This window comes from Callorhinchus milii, unplaced genomic scaffold (assembly GCF_018977255.1).
Source record: "Callorhinchus milii isolate IMCB2004 unplaced genomic scaffold, IMCB_Cmil_1.0 Scaffold3, whole genome shotgun sequence".
In the NCBI taxonomy this organism is placed as follows: Eukaryota; Metazoa; Chordata; class Chondrichthyes; order Chimaeriformes; family Callorhinchidae; genus Callorhinchus; species Callorhinchus milii.
In genome coordinates this window covers 88,405,802-88,426,362 of record NW_024704744.1, presented here as the reverse complement: position 1 = coordinate 88,426,362, position 20,561 = coordinate 88,405,802, and the positions used below count along the sequence as shown (strand labels likewise).

Genomic DNA, 20,561 nt, shown 5'->3' with positions numbered 1-20,561 from the left:
TAAACGAGATAATGCAGTTCATGTTTTGTTTTGAACTTTGGAACCATTCAGATGGACAGCAGTTCATAGAATCATACAAGACAGAAGAGGGCCATTCGGCCCATCGTGTCTGTGCCGGCTCTTTGAAAAGAGCTATCCAATTCAATCCCACTGCTCCGCGCTCTCCCATAGCCCTGCAAACTTGTCCTCCTCAAATATCTATCTACTTCTCTATTAAAGGTTGTTATCGAATCGGCTTCCAGTTGTCTTTCATGGTCCTCCCTGTTCCTATGAGCTAAATTGTTCCACTGAGATATTCAGCTATTCCATTTCCTAAGGACCTCATTATTAACTTTTAAATATGAAGAGGTGCTGATTCTGCAAGACATTGTACTACATGACTATATTTAAAACAACTGACATTTAACAAAAAGACTGATGTATGTATATAGGATGCTGAGTAGGCATTATTTTTCAGCTTTATATCCAATCCTTCACAGGTTTACAGGCCACCACAAAGGATATAATTTCTTTACTCACATAAAGCAACAGTAACAATAATTCATGTGTTGCATTGGCCCAAAGATATAAAAAAGTACATTACCATTATATATATATGAATTCGTTTTTTTTTAAAAAAGCTGATCCATTTTAAAATTCTTTCTGATGTTTTCACTTTTTTCTTAATTCAATGAATCACACGTATCTATATATCATAATAATAATAATTCTTGCATTCGGTATAGACCCTCATCATGTCAGATGGACATCTCAAATCACTTCACAGGAATTACTGTGAAGTGGAGTGACTGTATTTGTAGGAAAAAGCGTCAGCATAATTGCACACAGCAATGTCCAACAAATAGCTATAAAATGAATGACTAACTTTATTTGAGGGGTTGTTATCCGGGAAACCAGGCAAAACTCGCTTCTCAACATATATTGCTTTGTTTGGTGGGGGTGGGGGGGGAAAGAAATTAAGATTGTTACGAATAAATCAATTCCCGGTTAGTAAGTCGTACAGTGACTGAACATGACAAACAACTGCAATTGTGAAATTCTAGATCCTGCCCCTACGCTGATCAAAATGTGACAACATTATTCTAGGGCAGCATTCTGTCATGACTCCATTATTGTTTCACTATTGTTAAATTATTAAACCTTGCCTTCTCTAATGATTTAATGCGGAGGAAAAATCCCTCTGAAACCTTGGCATAATTATCGACTGACAAGTACCTGTGGATCGAAAAGGAAGAAAGGACGTCCATTCCGTAGCTGCAACACTACATACTCTTCTTGGTTTCCCACAGATACAGCAAAAAGAATCACACCATCAAGCTGGCTGGTCCTGAAGCTGATTTTAATACCTATTGTAGAGAAACAATCAAATTAAAGCTATTTTCAATACTTTTTTTTATTCTGAAGTGGGAGGTAATTAAAGTTAGCAAAGCATCATGATTAATAAACAGGTGGCTGAGTCGAGAGTTGATGTGGTTTTATTAGAAGGAACGTAAGAACCAATCACTTTATTGATGAAAATGTTATGCCATATACTGCTTCAGATCATCCAGAAAGTTTAAATATCCAGTATAATTACGCCCATTTATGCCATTCTTTCAATACTCAACACTTGGTTATCTCTTGCAAGAGTATTGATCAATCGGAATTTGTCTCCAATAAATGTTGACACGTTAAAGAAGTAACTTGTATTTTCATTGTCAAAACGTGACAAAGCACTTCACAGCTAATAACTGTGAAGTATAGGCAATCGTGCTAGTCATTTTTCAGACAGCAACGGTCTGCAAGTAACAATGAGGTGAATACTGATTATTGTGGAGTATTGTTGATCAGAACAAGGGGAGAAATGTCCTCCTTTCCAACCTGTCAGACGATTTTAAATGTCCACTTGAAGAACAGGGAGATAAAATTGTGGTTTAACATCTTGTCTGTTACGAGAGCATCTTTATGTAGTACTGTATATACATACCCACATAAATATAGTGCATGCATGCACATTTTCAATTCCTTTGCTTTCCCTCCTTCAAATTTATCTTTGTTTTTTCCACTTAGAGTCTTTGGTGGGAACTATTTCAAAGCAGTTCTATAAGGTTTCAGCGATTTACTGTACAAGTTCTTTCATGTCATATCCTGCATAGAGGGAACTCAGGATATTTTTGTGATGGTAAAGCAATGAACTGGTGGAATTTGCTGAGTTCACACAAAGGGTCAGTGTGATCATTCCCACAGTATTGATTTCTCTTTTCAAGTCACTTTTTTTTAGTGCGAATCAGAACAAAATGGTTATCGTGCAGTGTGAAGCACAAGTAAACTTCCCAATACTTGTCTAGCCAGAAGTACCTTGGCCTTTACAGTTTTGGTTCACAGTTATGTCTTCACTTTTACTCACTGATTAATCCAGAGAGAATGGTCAAGAATCAGTCGTGGACCCTGGGGTTGAACTTTATTTATAACTAAAGGTAATAACCAGTTCTCATAACAGGACTGATCCATGCCACAACTTGCTGTTGACCCTGAAATCTTTGCAATGTGTTACAGGCAATAGTAAACATGCAATCTAATTATGAGATTGTGTCACTGTTTCTGTGCCCACAATAAAATTTAATGCAAATTATATTTTAAAATCAACACTCCAGTTCAGCAATCCTCACTCTTTGCCTTCTTTTATTTGTCAGTACTTCCATGAGGTAAATACAATAGTATACTCGTGAAGTCAATGTAATACAAATGTTTTTCACAGCAAGCCTCTACCTCAACACATTATTTAGTCGGATCGCAAAGTTGTGATACAAATCATGCAGCACCTGGTTCCACCCAGTAGCCAATATTTATATTAATAATAGCCTTGCATTTGATATAGTGCCTTATCATAATAATAATAATAATAATAATCCTTGCATTTGATATAGCGCTTTTCACGTCGGGAGGACGTCCCAAAGCGCTTCACAGAATATACTGTAAAGTGAATTGACTGTATATATTGTGGGCAGTCAATTGCACACAGCAGTGTCCTGCAAACAGTCATGATTGAATGACCAAATTATTATTAATTAATTAATTTTGAAGGGATTATTAACCCAAGCAACTAATAACTGGGTTCCTACTTACTGCTTGGTACACAGAGACGTGTGGAGTAAGGATACTTGCTTAAGGTTTCATCCTGCCCAGTAATAGAACCCGGGTCCTCTCGCTTGCGAGGCGAATGCTCTAACCGATATGCTACAAGCCTCTTAATCTCTTGATTTAACTATTATTCACTAGTGTCAGAGAGTCAACCTGGCTTAGTTAGTAGACTCTTGCTTCCCGAATTAGAAGATTGTGGGTTCATCCCCACTTTGGGAGGTTGAAGTCATATTATCTAGGCCAGTGGCAGCCAACTTACATGCCACAGAACATTTCTGGTGTAATTCAGGAAATATGCAATCAAGAAAGTTTATATTGTTGGCCAACTGAGAAGGCTGGGCACCATTAATCTAGTCATGAAATTCCAATGCAGCACTGGGCGTGTACTGTGTTGTTGGAGGAGCTGTGTTTCGGATGAGACGTTTAACCTAGGTCCTGTTCTGATTGTTCAGTTGGAAGTTACAGATCTCATGGCACTATTTGAAAAAAAGAATAGAGTTTCTCCTGGTGTCCTGGCCAAAAGTCCACCAGATTAAAATTGTCCCTTCACTTCAAGGCTGTTTGTGGGACATTGCTGTGCTCAAATTGGCAGTGAGGTTTGTCTACAAAATACACAGTCACTACACTTTATAGTTTAGTCTATGAAGTGCTTTGATACGTTCTTCTGACGTGAAAAGTGATATATCAAATGCAAGGTTATTTTTAACACCATATTGTAAAAAGTAAAAGAGATCTTACATACAATAACACCCGTGAGCCAGGAAGAACAGGGATTTGTTTTCAGTTCAGTGAACCCCGCATCGTGGAAGCCTCTTAATGGGAACATCCCCATGGTGAACAGAACATTACCATTATCCAACTGTTCCTATTAATCAAACACAATGTGGGGACTGAATTGGTGCCTGAGTAAATGTTCCTTTCAAAGAAAACGTTCCCATTAACAGGGGACCTGTGACTACAATTGATCACACGCACGTTGAAAACAAACTTGTTACTCCCTGTGCCACAATCGTAATGAAGCACTGTATAAACTGTGTTAGTTTCCTGTTCCTTTCACGCAAGTATTACAGCATCTACTCTGCATTCCAAGAACAATTTCAGCTACCCATTCAGTCTCGACCAATGTCCCTTCTCAGCTTACACCTATTACATTTCTAATTTTGCTCATTTAAAATTTAAATTATAATTATGATATTGGTAATAATTACCATTTTAATATAATAATATGGTAATGAAGGTGTCTTCTAGCCAGAGTTGTTAGTGGGGAATCCTAATGGATTAACAAAATTTCTACACAAACAAGGCAAATTTATTTTGAAAAATTATAAAAGGCTATGTTCAAAGACACGGCTGGATTAGCAAGGCTTCTGGATTTTTTCAAAAAAAGTCAAACATCCTATGCCTACTTTTATTTTAACTACAGTAATTAATATACGTAAAATAAAAATTCCTTTAATATATGTAATCATTTCCCAGCAAGATGCAGGAAGTTAAAGGTTAATTAATATGGTTGCTATGGAAACATTTGGGGAGAACAGTTATGAGTACCAGATAGCTCCAAACTTCATCACGAAATGTCCAAGAACACTGTCACTACATGACGCGAGGGGAGGGTGACAACTGGTCTTGGCCATAAATGCAGTTTACTGTTCCGCAAGATTCTTGGTGAATCTGTGAATCCAGCAATGAGTCCATCAAAAATTTTACTGAGGTTAGGAAGAGAACCAGGTTAGTAACGGGAGCAATGTCAAATTGCAGAAAACTTCTGTCGCGTATTCCAATGTCTGAATGAGCAAAATGTGTTCCCAAACACAATTAGTTGAATAAGGATCACATTGTACATCATACCACAATTGTTTATGACAAGTGATTTAGCAATCACTTTTGGTAATATTTTGGGTCATTTCCAGTATGGTAATAGCACCTATCTTTTCTCATGCCATGCAGATGCAGTGAGTACCCCTATGCATGTTTGCCATTTGCCTCTCTCGATCACTCTCCTGGTCTGCTTGTTTATTTTCCTTTCCCTTTGTCTTCTTGTATCTACATCACCTCATTTCTTCTGGCTTCCTGAATAATGCAGATGTCTCCAATGCTGTTTTCTTTTCTCATTTTCTTACTTATCTTCACTCTACTATTCACCCACTCTTTTTCTATCCCCGTGTCTGTCTCTATGTATCCATCTATTTTGTCTCTTTTTTACTGCTTACTGCCATTGCAAAAGTCTGTGGCGTGAACTGAAGTGCACAAGAACACAGTGTAAGTTTCCAACATTTCACAGAGTTACAATGCAATGCCCCACATAGGGACTTTGATTAATTTAGACTGACACTCCAATTGCATGGTGGGTCCTGTCTGCCTGATCAGGTAGATGTTATAGGCCCAGGGTAGGCTTCAAAAAGAGAAGATTTCTCTCAATGTCCTGGCCAACAATCTCCCAAATAAAAATGGTCATTTGTTTCTTGGCCGTTTGTGGGACATTACTGTATGCAAATTGTCTGCAACATTTGTCCACAAATTATATAGTAATCACATACTTTACAGTATATCCTGTGAAATGCTTTGAGACATCCTTCTGATGTGAAAGGCATTATATCAAGTGCAAAGATTATTATAATAGACAAAAATAGGTTCTAATAAAGGCGTTAAATTGAAAGTATTATAAAAGTTTTGTTTAACAAGGAACAAATAAGGGACAAACATAATCACATTCGTAAGTCGCATAAAATAGCCACATCTATAGTTGACCGCCCACTTTTTTCACTTTTTAGTTTATATTCTGTAATTTACTGTTCATCTATGTGCACCAACCATTTCATTATATGGTATATATAATTCACTACTGTATATGATTTGCTTCTGCAGATTGTATGACAAAGCCCCTAAAGCCTATTACACTTCTCTTTCAATTATTCGCTCAAACATGCCATTTGCATTATATATCATTAAATCATTTACACATTTCATCCACAAAATATACAGTCAATTCACTTTACAGTATACTCTGTGAAGCGCTTTGAGACGTCTCGGAGATGTGATAAGATGCTATATCAAATGCAACGATTATTATTATTATTTAAAGATTTTGAAGACAGCAGGATGAATTGGAAAAACAGCCTTTTGTTTTGTAAACATGTGGATCAAAACAGTCAAAACATATTTTTTCAAAACCGAAAACAAATTTCTGCAACTCCAGGATTGAAAATATTCTCCATTTGTTAAAACTCCCCAAGCAGTACAATATAGAAACCACAAGTTTCTTTGTCGAATCACAGGTTGACAATGAAATTCAACATGAGGCAACACTGAAGAAAAGATAAGTGTCATGAGCAGTATCATTCCACTTCCCAGCCCGAAGCCAGCTCATTTGGAAAGCACATAGGATACCTTAAAGAGAGAAATGACACTGGGTTGAGGAGAAAAAGTTAGGCAAATGTGTCTAGCAATGTGAGCAAACAGTAGCAAAAATGTAAAGATTCTCATCCTCTTACACCTCCTTCAGTTTGGTATCAGGTGTATTAGGTATGATTTCTTCCACTGAAGAAAAGAAGGTTAAAGGGAGCACCTATTAAAATTTTCACTAAATGGGGTAGATAAACTGGACTCCAATAACACAATTAATATAGTTAAGATGTTCATAACTGGGCAGCAGGATGTAATGGTCTCATTCTCACAAGTTCAGAAGGTGAACAAAGCATCTTGATTGAATTACGTTACACTGGGTTGGTGAATATATGCAGTGGACAGGAAGGCACTGGCAGCAGATTGTGCTCAATTTCGAAGAAATTGGTATAGTATATGATGGCAATATGGATGAGGGGCCACAGGAAATTGTGATCAACAGTGTTGGTTTACAATGTGACTGGAAAGATTGCTCTTAAAACTATCTACATACACACAATATACTGTAAAATGGGCTGAATAGCTTTCTCCTGCACTGTAGTTGTCCATACTCATTTTTAAGTTCTTATTCTAATCTCTCAATAAACCTCAGTGCTCATGTTCAGCCACTCAAAAAAGTCAGCTTCCTTCAGAGAAGGATCCCATAAGTAAGTTTTTTGTAAAAAAAAATAAAAATAACGTCAAAGCTTTTAGTTACTTATAAGACAGCCATAAACCCAGCAAATTAGCTGCTGCTTTCACCTACAAATATCGTCACAAAAATAATCACAACTCTGGCTGGCAGCTTTTCACCGAAGCAGTCCTTGGAGTCGAATTTATCATCAGAGAGTGCGAAACAAATATATCAACTGCTAAAGAAAGCCTTGGCCTAGCTACAAACATTTTCCTCCTTCAGATTATTCCTGCTCATCAATGGTTCAGAGTTGATTTATTGAAAACATTTTTACAATTCTGTGCCTTCTTTTATTAGCATGATAACCAAAACAAACAGGACATTTTAGTTTTAATCTACTTACTACATACTCCAAATAACTTCAGTCATGTTTGCATTAATGCAGCATTAATCATGTTGTTGTGTATTAATGAGTTTTCAGGCTATGCTAATTACTGTCATAGATTCTGCAGCAGGTCATTAAATATACAAATTACAGAATTAAAGATCTGGAGCTGTTCATGATTAATCTTAAATGGCTAAAAACTAATGATGTCTGTATAAAGTTTTTCTTTACTTTTAGACGATATTATGACCATAGCTAAAAATAATTACACCAATTTCTTATCAATTATAGATTGTGCTTTAAGTGCTACATATTGCAACTTTAAGAATTCAGAGAGTCAATATGGTTTTTAAAGTATTCTTATGAGTTTCTTGCCCTACTTTTTTTTATGCGTACTTTGTGAAATTGTTAAAAAAAAGCACATTTGGTGGTACAGATAATGCAATGGCATAATTCATCAGTTTGAGCTTGTAAGAGGCAATTCTCTAATGGTAAATTGATAAACCCTGCACTTGGTATCGCGCAATACCACATCATTGAGATGTCTCAAAGTGCTTCTTGATACTTACTGTCAATTGACGATATTTGTAGGTGAAAGCAGCAGCTAATTTGTGTACATCATTGTCCCATAAACATCCATGAAATGAATGAACTTTAACGTCCTCATACTTACTGACCTCAAAACAGTGCTTGGAAATCTGCAACAAAATAAAAACAATACTGCTGCCCTGAATGAGACCAGCTGGCTGGTTTGTCTTAGAAGCTGGAAGTGCACCACGAGGGCACCCCTGTTAAAAGGAAACCGTAATGAGGTGTTCAACAGAAGGGAGTTTCTCTCGGGGTCCTAGACAATAAATCCCCCAAATAAAAATTGCTTACTCACTCCATGGCTGCTTGTGGAACTTTGCTGTCCGCAACTGGCTGCCATGTTTCGCCAACAAAATTCACAGTCACACCATTTTACAGTATATCCTGTGAAGCGCTTTGAGACATCTCGACGACATGATCAAGTGCTTATCAAATGCAAGGATTATTAAAGGCAAGCATTATTTAACTCGCTCAGCATAGACTGAGTCAGAGTTTCACACTGGGTAGAGAATCTTTGTATTTTATTGATACTGTGCCAATATCCTTCTTGGTTAAATAGTATATATACACAGGGTGACCAAAAAGTCTCATTTTTGGCTACGCTATTTTATAAAAATATCATCATTTCTTTAAGATATATTAGACATTGTAATGGTATCATGACATTTTGGTCACTCTGTACATATTTAACATAATTCTGGAAATGCTTGACACTGCCAGACAATTCTCAGGTTGGATATTTCACACATGTGAACTATCTGGTGCCTGAGCACAGATTTTTAAGGATCAAATAAGGCTTTTTTTCAAATGTATATTATTTGCGTTTTATATGCAATATTTAGACTCGAGTGATAAAATAATTACCTGTAAAGTATGTGTTGACAGGTAGAGTTGAAGTCGGAAACTTTAAGTAGCCATGACCAGGGAACCGTGTTCCTCTCTCAACATGAGCAAGGTGGCTAAATAGAGACGTATCCATCCTTTCCAGCTGGTAAACTGGAGGGGGACCATTCAAATCCATAGGTGGCTGCCAGAATATTTTCATCACTGTGCTGTTTAATCCTTCCACTCTAGGTGCACCTTGACCCGCTGGAGCTAAACATGAAATATATATATATATATTTTTAATTAATCCTCTGAGCACTGATTGTCCTTTCACAAATTTAGGATAATCAAATAATATCTCCGGCTTAACAAAAGGTTCCATCCATTCACATCAGGCTTTACCAGGTTTGAATTGTAAAATTGAAGGGAAAAAAAACATCCGTACATCCGTTCTTTTTAATCTCACCAGGAACCGAATGTGACAGCCATAACAAACGTGCTACATACAACATATTGCAAGAAAAAAAAACATCATTTCTGATGTTGCGTATATCAAGTTAGAATTACAAACATGTACAGTGCCCAAACTCATACTTCATTGCATACTAGACAAGAATATTAAAATTGTAATATTTTTAGTTTGCTGTTCATGCTCTCTGTTCTATTTCCATTTTCCCTCTTTTTTCCCCTTCATCTTCGCCCACAAAATATACAGTGAATTCACTTTACAGTATATTCTGTGTAGCACTTTGAGACGTCTCAAAGACGTGATAAGGCATTATATCAAATTCAAGGATTATTATTATGTACTCCAATCTACTGTTCCTAGCACGAGTGGTCCTTGAAGCTCAGTGAATGCAGACTATTTGGTTGCTGGGGTGGGGGTGGGGGGGCGGGGATAGCTATAGCTGAGCCCAACAGCCAATCCTCACTCCATTTCCCCAACGCACCTGCAGTAGGAGTGACTGTATGGTGATCTGGAGTAGGAATCTCATTAACTTTTCCCTTTTCAGAACCCATTAGCTGGTTCTTTACAGGGAGGGAGGGAACCTGGGTCCAGCCGACGCTGCTCTCTGCTCAACTACTCAATAGATAAATGTGCTGAGCCATCAGGGAGCATTCTTAATTTTTTTTTCCTAACACTTTATAACACCTTCTTAGCACTTTGACATGTTCTGAATGTTCCTTTTATATTTGTTACTTTTTCTTATACAATTCAACAGTATAGTGACAGTTAATATTTTCGAGGCAGATAGAAGTATCAAATCGATAGCTTACAAAAAGAAAAATGAGTGAATGATCAGCTGTTGGGCTGCCCTAGACATTTTTAAAACTGCCTTCTGTAATTCAGCAATGAGTTTTACAGGAACTAATTTTTCGCAGTTGAATCAAACCAAACAAACACTAAATACAGAGGGTTCTTGTGACAAAGTACATCACTTAGGTAGAGCAGTCACTGAAATTTTCTGTGGCTATATTTATAGCCTGAGGGAGAAAAGTTTAGCAATTACAGCACCAAATGCACAACCAAACAGCTCTCAATTTACTACATCTGTTACAATGAAGCATTTGCTCTAATGAACTCTCCTTAAAATAGTAGAAAAGTAAACATGACAAACCCGGGATCCAGATCCCAGAAACTTGACAACTGAAAGCCTTAATAAGTGCAGACCTTTCATTAAGTGAATTAATGCTGAGAAATATTTGGAGGAGACAGATATTGCAGATGAACTACTACACAGATCACATTGTTTTTGGGGGAGGGTGGGGTTCCCACATGAAAACAGTGCCTGATGTTGACATCATACATAACTGTGCATAATATAGGATGTCATCTGCAAAAGTAATGCCACATGCCCTTGCAGTATTAGAATGCTGAGCAGATTCTTTATTTCCGGGTGAAAATTGTGCTGCTCTAGGCAAGCGAGTTTCGAGCTTGGGAATAAAAAAACAACTTCCCATTTCAGCCACCCAGTGTCAACATCAAGCAGTCCCAGGTCAGGTACGGCACAGCAAGCAAACAATTTGGTATCGCTCGGAAGCAGACCAATATGGTCACATGGCATAATGTTACGCAACTGAACTCAGCACAGTTGGCCAGAGCAGATTGTCTCTCCAGTCAATCTGCTCTCTGCATTGGCATGCAACCGGCAACCCTCCAAAGGCCTTTCTATGGAGGCTCTTGGTCCAGTTTTCAGTTTTCCAGCTGCAGAGCGGTTCCTGTTCAGAGTACGACACTGGTGAAGGTTCCTAACAGTGGAACAGTGCCAAAGTGGAGCAGACAAGACCTCTGTAAACTACAAATAAATCAATGACAATTTTATTCACAATTTCATCTATACTTTGCCCACAAAAATATACAGTTAATTCACTTTACAGTATATTCTGTGAAGCGCTTTGAGACGTCTAGAAGACGTGATAAGGCTCTATTTCAAATGCAGGGATTATTCGTATATCGACAGCGTTTTTATTATTAGATTTTCTAATTGCTGAAATAACAGTATTTTCCCTCCTTACTTACATCTCCAATGTCTTTTCCTCCAAGGCAGCTTTCAGCCCGTTTATACATAAACTGGATGATTCAGAACATTACCTATCCTGGAAGGTTCAAGTCAGATGTCGCATTCTTTTATCATGTGGTTTACTACTGTCCATTTATTCAGTTGAGGATATTTTGACTTATAATAATAATCCTTGCATTTGAGATAGAGCCTTATCACGTGCTTGAGATGTCTCAAAGCGCTTCACAGAATTTTACTAGAAAGTGAATTGATTGTATATTTGTGGGAGAATCGCAGCAGTCAATTGCGCATATTAGCGTTCCACAAACAGTGTGGATGAGTGACCAAATTAGTAATTTTTTTAATTTATTTTTTTGATGGGATTATTACCCCACAAAGCGATCCGCCAATCGAGTAACAACCGGGTTCCTACCTGCTGCTAGGTAAACAGTGGCGTGTGGCGTAAGGAAACTTGCCCAATGTTTCGCCCTGCTAGGATTCAAACCCAGTTTCCTCTCGCTTATGAGGCAAGTGCCTTAACCACAAAGCTACAGGACTCCACATGTAACTACGTTGACTAATGTAACAGATAAATTATTTCTTCCAGGCAATGTTGACCTTACAACCATGCATGCTTTCAGAATAATGCACTCACATAAAACAATGTAACGGGGCTTTGTTCCACAGCCACGTGAATTGAATCTCATCAGTAATGGCACATGATTCCTCCACATACATCACACTGACGCTTACTAAATCGTATTTTAAAAAAATTACTTAAATTGCCTTTTTTTTTCCTGCTGGCATAAATTATGATGTTACCCAATTGCAACTTGTAACTCAAGTAACGTAATGTCACTGTTTGGATTGCAGCATTATTATATTTAATTGGATCTACCCTCCAAATAATTAGTTAAATTGATGTTTTCAGTCCACCAATGTAAACAATTTACTGCCGTGATAAACTGTCCCACTGTATAAAAGATTAACTAGGTATACTGTGTGTTGGACATTACAAACCTTTGTTATTACCAGCCAAATACAGCTCAATATACAGTTTATCACATGGACCTAAGTTGCTAAAGAACTGCTGGCAGTCAGGAATCCCCTCCTCCTTATACAATAGTTGCTTTTATTCACAATCGGTGTACCTCATTAACCTTCAAGTCTTAATTTTGCAATACCCATGCGTTGAAAATTGCTAATGATACCTGGCTCAAACCCTATTGAGGAAAGACATATCCTGCCTCTTTGGTGTCATGCATCCTGTAATATCCGAGTTTAAAAATCACAGCAACCTCTTCAAGAATTTTCACAAGCTGCTATGAATCATTTTTCTTTAAACTTTGTAAAATACTCAAAAGTTTTCAGGTACATTCTATTTTTTAGACCTAGCTTAGGCGTTGCATTATGTGGCAAACATTTAATTTGTAATCATTCATCCTTCCAATAGCTGCTACGGTTGTTGCTGTAAAAAGCTTCCCAATTTTATGGTCTTTTAATCACAAGGTCATAGTTCAAGACGCTTTCATTTAAAAATGTAGTCTTTTGACAATTTTGCCCACAAAATATATAAAGTCAATTCATTTCACAGTATATTCTGTGAAATACTTTGAGATGTCTCAACGACGTGATAAGGTGTTATGTCAAATGCAAGGATTATTATTATTAATTTTCCACATGTGCAATTGGGACACACAGAGAGTCCTGGCATGGGATTATTTGAAAGGGCTGTGTGCTTGGTAATATGAAAGTTATTTATAACATTTGGATAAATGCCAAATAAACCAGTTTAAAATTAATTTGCGGCCACATAGGGTATATATAACAAGTTCATTTTTTTTAAATTAATTTTTTTTATTTTACATATTATATTATATTGTTATTAACAACCTGTTATTAATTGCCTGTAGCCTTCACACATTTGCTAATACAATGGGAAATGGACTGTCTCCCAAACTGCCATTGATGTCTCTAAGAGCTCCCAGATTTAAGGTTGCACAGGACAATTCCAGGACAGATATCAGAGAGTATTTCTTTGCACAGAAGATAAGTAACAACTGGAGCAGGTTACTGGGAGCCTGAGTCCTGGACACTGGACACATTTTTAGAAAGATTGAAGGTGGTAAGAAGGCAGGTGGGTGTTATAGAAAGATGAAACCAAATACCTTCATTTGAACCTCTTGTGAGCACAGGTTTCCTTGGCTCTTCTCATTTCTCTGCCAGTTATTTCAACTTGGCAGTGTACTGCATTAGGGCGTAGGTTAAGCTAGTTTTTTGAATAATAAAATCTTCAAGGATACATTTCTTTTTAGAGACATACAATTGAACATGACTATGATTTTCACCTCACTCATTTCAGGAGTGAGGAAAACATTCTCAAGCAAATGAAAGGAAGCAATTTATCAAGATTGTGGAAAATCAAAAAAAGAGTTTTAAGTCACCTAGGTGATGTATCAGTACTTACAGATCCAGTAATAGGACACAGAGAAGTTTGTTCCCCCCAAATACAGTTTGTTAAAATATGCCTTTAACACACAAATGATGAAGCCCAATCCTTATCAGCATTTAAAGGGGAACTGGATAAATAGTTGAGGAAAATAATATTAAATGGTATGGATTTATTGTTAGATAAAGGGAAAGAGTAGTACAATGTGATTGGACGAGATAGCTCTGGTGAGGGAACCCGCACCACCAAAGACACACAGTCAAACAGCCTCCTACTGTGATGTGATCACTTTTGAAAGGAACTCCTGGTCTATTTTGCTCCACCTCTAAGTTAATAGACCCCTGACATTTTCTGAAAAGCATCTGCAAGCAGGGAATCAAAAACAAGTTTACCATTTATTTCTCAAAATACATTACATTTGTATTGCGCCTTTCATATCGGGAGGACGTCCCAAGGTACTGGACAGTCAGAATCGAATGAAAAAGGCTGAAATCTTATATTATACACTCCGAACATTTAAATATAGTAGGTTCATCAAAAGGTGTTTTTTTGTATGCTGATTTTTCATTACGAAAGAAAAGCATTGTACAGCTTTTAAGGTGCTCGGAAATTTTACCTGTCAGTATGTCAGACAAGAGAGATTTCTTTCATTTGATTAAATGGGGTAGGTGGGGGGGGTTGGTGGGTGAAAGGTTTACTATGCTCTATTTCACATTCTCACCTGAGGAGAAAATGTCCATCTTTTGGAATCAAAAATAAGAATGGTTGAGCCAAATACACAGCTTCTCACTCTCCCTCTCTCCTTCTCTCTCAGTTCATTGGCCATAATTGGGGGGAAATTTTACTCCTGTCAATCATTAAGGTCATTAAGAAAGAAATTGGGCAGTAAATCGCTCCAATTAGCAAAAGCAAGATAAGTTGCAATTTTTCTCCAAGCAACCCAGTAATGCCTGAGGTTCTGAAAATGTAAGTAACCAGTCATGAAAAGGCCGTGTGGAGCATCAAATGGCCTCATAATGAGCAGTTCACAAGGTCATTAGTGCATATAATAAATTAAAACGAGCCGAGACAAAAAGGGAAGGAAAAAAAACTGTGGAAATGGCTACAAGGCACTGAAGAATAATCATCTCGGATAATACAATGGCAGCATGGATATGGCATTTCCTAACACAGATCTCTCAATACTCTCAACAAGATAGTTTCAAATGAAGAAGGCCCTTCACCCCATTTGATCTCAATCTATCAAAATACCAAACCTATCGTCCTCCCATAACAGCACCTTTCAGGATCACAACGCAGGGTTGCCCAGAGCCGCAGCTCCAGATCCCAGACTCGTTGCCTTACTCAGAGCATGATTAAATACTTCCATGTTCGGTCAGCCTCAGAGGAAGCGGAAAATCATAGATTTCCTGGCTTAATTGGCTTGCAGGATCAATTAATTGCCTTAATTGCTGTTTTCAACAATATTGTCACTGAATATTACTTCATGGAAAATTACAACTCGCATTTGAAGCAAATGGAATGTCCATTCTGTTGAAACTCTGATTTTCCTTACTCACTGTTGCTATCCGCACGTAAGCATTACCGCCAGAAAGAAAATGGCCCCCGCTGTGTCTTTCAGAATTTAATGCAGGTGCCGGTATTCCAAGATGAACAGATGGTTATTCAAGCTAATGGAAGCATCACTGTAATAATAAGTGTTACTGTGTACACAAACAGACACAAAGATTGGAAAGGTTTAAAACTCGTTACCTCCAGTCGTCAGGATTGCTTCCAAACCCATGCCATCAGACAGAAGATAAAATAAAGCTGTTCTCACTGTAGCTAAAGCACCAGATATAACCAAACAATATGGTAAAGGAATTACATTTCATTTTGCTTTAAGCATAATAGCATGTTGGTGTGAAATGATTCTGGCAATAACAACCCACAGTATACCAACCGCTTTAAGATGCAGCATATTGAGCTGACCATATGTTACAGAGTACTATTCAAAGCTTGACTGATTCATGCCCATCACATTCTAGTATATCAATTAAAGCTCCCTGAATTCTGCATGATTTGTGTCTGTGTTATTAAACCCTGCTAATTCATCCCACTTATATGTATGTTATAAATCTCTGGGAGTGCTGCATGATTCATGAGAATCTGCAAGTATGTTACTGCAAATTTTCTGCTTGTAATTAACAATAAATTGTTTATAATATTGTGCAATTAAATCTTCCAGTCACATTGCAAACAAACTATAAAATGGGAGGTTTGCTTTAATATATTTGAACGGAAAGATTTCAGTGTTTATGATTAATAGATTATCAGCTTATCTTCACAAACAGTATATTTGTTATTGAATTTATGAATATATACAACCAGACCTGTCAGTAAGTCACCTTGGGACTAGTCTTACATACTCATTACAATGCTACCTAGATTTGAAAATTAATGAACAGTAACATATTCTTTTCATATTTTATTACATATGTTCCCTCCACAAATTGTATTTGTACTTTAATATTCTGGTGAAATAGTATACTCGCTGATTTTAATATTTTCTAAAATATAGATATTTAATTTTCTTTTTAAAAATGGAGTTGTTCCAAAGTCCAGGTCAACCAAGTGCAGGTTTTAGGATTTTCTCTGCTGCAGAGAAAATTCCTCTTCTTTGTATATGCAGTATATATTATAACTATTTGCATGAATGTCAAGTTAAGGTTCTCAACAAATGCGCACATCTGGATGTGCGTGTGTATATATATATATATAAGCATAATAGCATGTTGGTGTGAAATGATTCTGGGAATAACAACCCACAGTATACCAACCGCTTTAAGATGCAGCATATGTCAACAGTAATATTTATTTAAAAAGTAAGCAGAGGTTATTACCAATAATGATTTATAAAATTGCTGATCACTTGATCTCCGTATCTCAAGCATTGCTACTTGATATTTGAAGAACAATTTGTAATGTGGGTAACAATCATTCTAACGTTTCAGATACGTACGTAGCTGTGAAGATCACTGCAAGTTCATTACACATGGGCCTTTGCATGATGTTGGCTATGTCTGGTCAGGGAACTTTCTGTGTGAATTTGGAAGGAAGGAAATGGGAGGTGGCTCAGCTTGCTACCAGTGGTTTGGATTTTCGGAACAATAAAAAGAATAAATTCTTTTCTCTTTCTGTTTTGTGCTAAACAGATCAAATTCAATCTTGCATTCAGACAATTGAAATTTACCGGGTGTAGTTAGTATACAAATAAGGTGAAAGTTTCTTCCACACAAGTTTAGCCTGTTTCATTGTGCTAAACAGAACGTGTACTTTTGGGATGAATTCTAAACTAGTTCTGTTCAGGTGGTTTAAATATTTGCTCTGATTTCAGATTGAACCCAACAGTAAGAGAGACTGCTTGTTCCACATGGTAATGCCTGCATGGCTTTTCGTGGGATGGTAATGGTTAGCTATTACATTGGAGTCCTTTCTGAGGAATCTTTTCTACCTTAGACTAGTTTAAATCTGGAGAAGTTAAATTAAAAAAATCTTTGATGTGACTTGGAAGCATGTTATATAAATAATACATTTTTTAAATTAAAATGTATATGACATATGTAATGTACTTAATTTTATTCCTGTATGGGTACAAGAGCCATATAATTCACCCATGACTGTATTGCTCAAGGATTATTCTGCCTTCTTTCATCTTAAAATACCTCAGATTATGCTGTACCACTACATCTCAAACAGTGTCCATCTCCTTGAAATAAATGATCATATAATTAACAAGGATGAATCATCAGAGAATTCTAACACTGTTCAAGTGTTCTAGTCAAAGGTGGAACTAATTCATTTCAACTGATTTCCACTGCTTGCTGCACGTTTTGGATTTTTTAAATTCCTGGCAACAGCCTTAGATTCATGAGTCCATACATCAAGTCAGTAGTTTAATGCGCAAATGAAATTGAATTCAAAGCAGAAAACTAATTGAAGGACAGAAACAAAGGTGCTCGGTAATGTGCTTTTATTAATCTGGAATACTGCATTTGCATAATCATTTCTTCTTTTTAGTGTGCATGCAGAAATTGAATGTTATAATGAAGGGCTTCTTCTTGGCAAGAAGCAACAAAATCCATTCATCATGTAGGCAAAAAAATTGCAATTGTTTTTAAAAAAAGAAAGACAACTATTTGGAAATGATGTGCTTTGTTTCTGGATTACATGGGGACAAATTACATCTCTGTTTCATTTCTAAACACAGTAGTATTACATTAATGGCAGGTTTCGCAAAACTAAATCTGTATTATACAACTAATTGATATATAAGGACAGTTGTAATCTAATAATTTAATCAATAATCAATTGCATTCTATTGAAATATTATGTCAGTCGTTGGCACACAAATTACATGACTGACTGTAATCTTTCTAGCAAAATGAAGCAACTGGCAAGGAAATGCAGCTGAAATAACAAATGCTTATTAGTAAGAAAATTCAAGCAGACCCTGCATTTCAGCAACGGGCCAGTCACTACACTACTCACATTGTACCTTTGTCGAGGACATTCTAACTTAAATGATCTGTAGAATTCTAAAAATACACAGTGGAAGCCATCTACAAAGTGAGGTTGAAGAAGTCCTGAATATTTATGACTAATGTGCAGAGTCCCTTTACCATTTTCTAAATAATGCCCAATCCTATTGCTTATCTAACTCCAAAATTTGCTTTTTTACTCCCTTGTTCTATAATTGTTTACCTACAAAATGCACAGTCACTACACTTTACTGTGAATCTTGTGAAGTGCTTTGAGATGCCCTCTTGCTATGAAAAACACTATATTTGACAACAGTGCTAATTAAAACACATTTCCATCAGGGGTTATACCGTCACTGGGGTTCCAAACTGCCAGCCCTTCTCTTTCTGAAACATTCTTTTATTCTCTTTCTGCCTCTCTGTCTCCAAGTCTCTCTATAATAATAATAATCCTTGCATTTGATATAGCGCTTTTCACGTCTTCTAGACGTCTCAAAGCGCTTCACAGAAAATACTGAAAAGGGGATTGACTGTATATTTGTGGGCGAATGCAGTAGTCAATTGCGCACAGCAATGTCCCACAAACAGTAGTAGATTGAAAATGACCAATTTATTATTGTTTTGTTTTTTGGAGGGATTATTATTGGGCGTGTGGAGTAAGGAAACTTGCCCAAGGTTTCGTCCTGCCTGGAATTGAACTCAGGTCTCTCGCTTGCAAAGCGAGTGCTCTAACCACGGAGCTACAGGACTCCAACTTTCTATCTCTCCTCTTTATCTTTATGCCTATCTCTATCTTTAGCTTTGCACTGTACAAATATGTAAAAAATGTACCTTTGGCATACTTAGCTTCATGCTACTGGCAAAAAATAGTCCTGTTCTTCTCAAGCACAAAGTTGTTCACACACATGCTATGTTACCAGGGACACAATTTAGATATTCAGATCGTGCGCACTACAATTTTTTTTAGACAGTATCTAGCAGCCCCATGCCCAATACAGAAGTGGACATAAGTCTGCAAGATACTGTTCAACTGTACAGCCTACTGATTTAAATGAGTACGTGTTATGTTATTATTTGCACAATATTCACAGAATATCCTGTGTATAATCCTTGTTCACATCATACTGATGCATAATTAAAGAATACAAATACATTTCATCATCACTGGTTTATGCAATGTTGTTGATTAAGGTAATTGTATTATGTTACATTTCTACAGTGTTCTGAATGGGTATTAGGGACAGTTTTCTTTTGCAACATTTTCAAGCAAACCATACGTGATATTTTTTTCATATAGAAAATCCAAGCTACCATCTGCATGAATGGAAAGCAAGTCCTAGTGGACAGACTGGATAAAAAGACACTACCTGTGTTAAAAATTTGCAGAAGGATTTTTTTTAGGAAAAGCAAGAGTTATCATGCTTGTAAATTTGAACAATAATTAGAGGAGAAAAAAAACAGTGTATTGATTTCTTAGATCTTATACATTCATATAAATGTCAATATATAGCCCTGAATCAAATAGGGAATAACATTGCCTTTATTCTACTACACAAAGCCCCCTGTGTGCAATAAAAGTTTAAAGATTTGTTCCAGTTTAGAAAACAAGTGCAAAATAAACAAAATAATGCCATCTCAACTGTGTGTGACAGATTGTAACTTATATTAAAACTAGACCCATTTATTTTTTTCTCACAAATCTTAGCGTCTGGCTAATAAACTTTAGGAAAACCTATTGTTTGGATGAACCACCATAAGGTAGCACTGTGAATCAGCCTGAGGACTGCACCAAGGAGCCAGGGACCAGCATCACACACATACTTTCAGAGGAGTCGAGAAACCTCTGACTGCTCTTTATTGAGTAAAATCAGTCGAGCACAAAATTGAGCATGATAAACATAGTGGTACTTGTATATAGCTATGACACAAAACAAGGCAAAATTTATGTGAAGTGCCTTAAAGGCCAGTCTGAGGAGAAACTGTTAGTGCAAACACACCTAGAAAATGACAGAAAAATTACATAATTAGCATACTTTTTTTTCATGGGCTGTTCTCGTTCAACTCTAAACAGTTGAGAAAACCCAAGGTTAAAAACAATAATTTTCCTGAATTCATGTACAGTACACCAAAGTAAGGGATGGTAGCATTAGAAAATTGA

At 36.8% G+C, this 20,561-nt stretch overlaps 1 protein-coding gene across 1 annotated transcript in view; it reads right to left on the bottom strand.

Moving 5' to 3' along the window:
• The window catches only part of ush2a (Usher syndrome 2A (autosomal recessive, mild)), a 370,702-nt gene that overhangs the window by 255,998 nt on the left and 94,143 nt on the right, over window positions 1-20,561 (bottom strand). The window contains exons 23-24 of the mRNA XM_042333157.1: window positions 8,973-9,203; window positions 1,216-1,346 (exon numbers count right to left, since the gene is read on the bottom strand). Of these exons, the coding sequence (XP_042189091.1) occupies window positions 1,216-1,346; window positions 8,973-9,203 (362 nt within the window). The remainder of the gene's footprint in view (window positions 1-1,215; window positions 1,347-8,972; window positions 9,204-20,561) is intronic.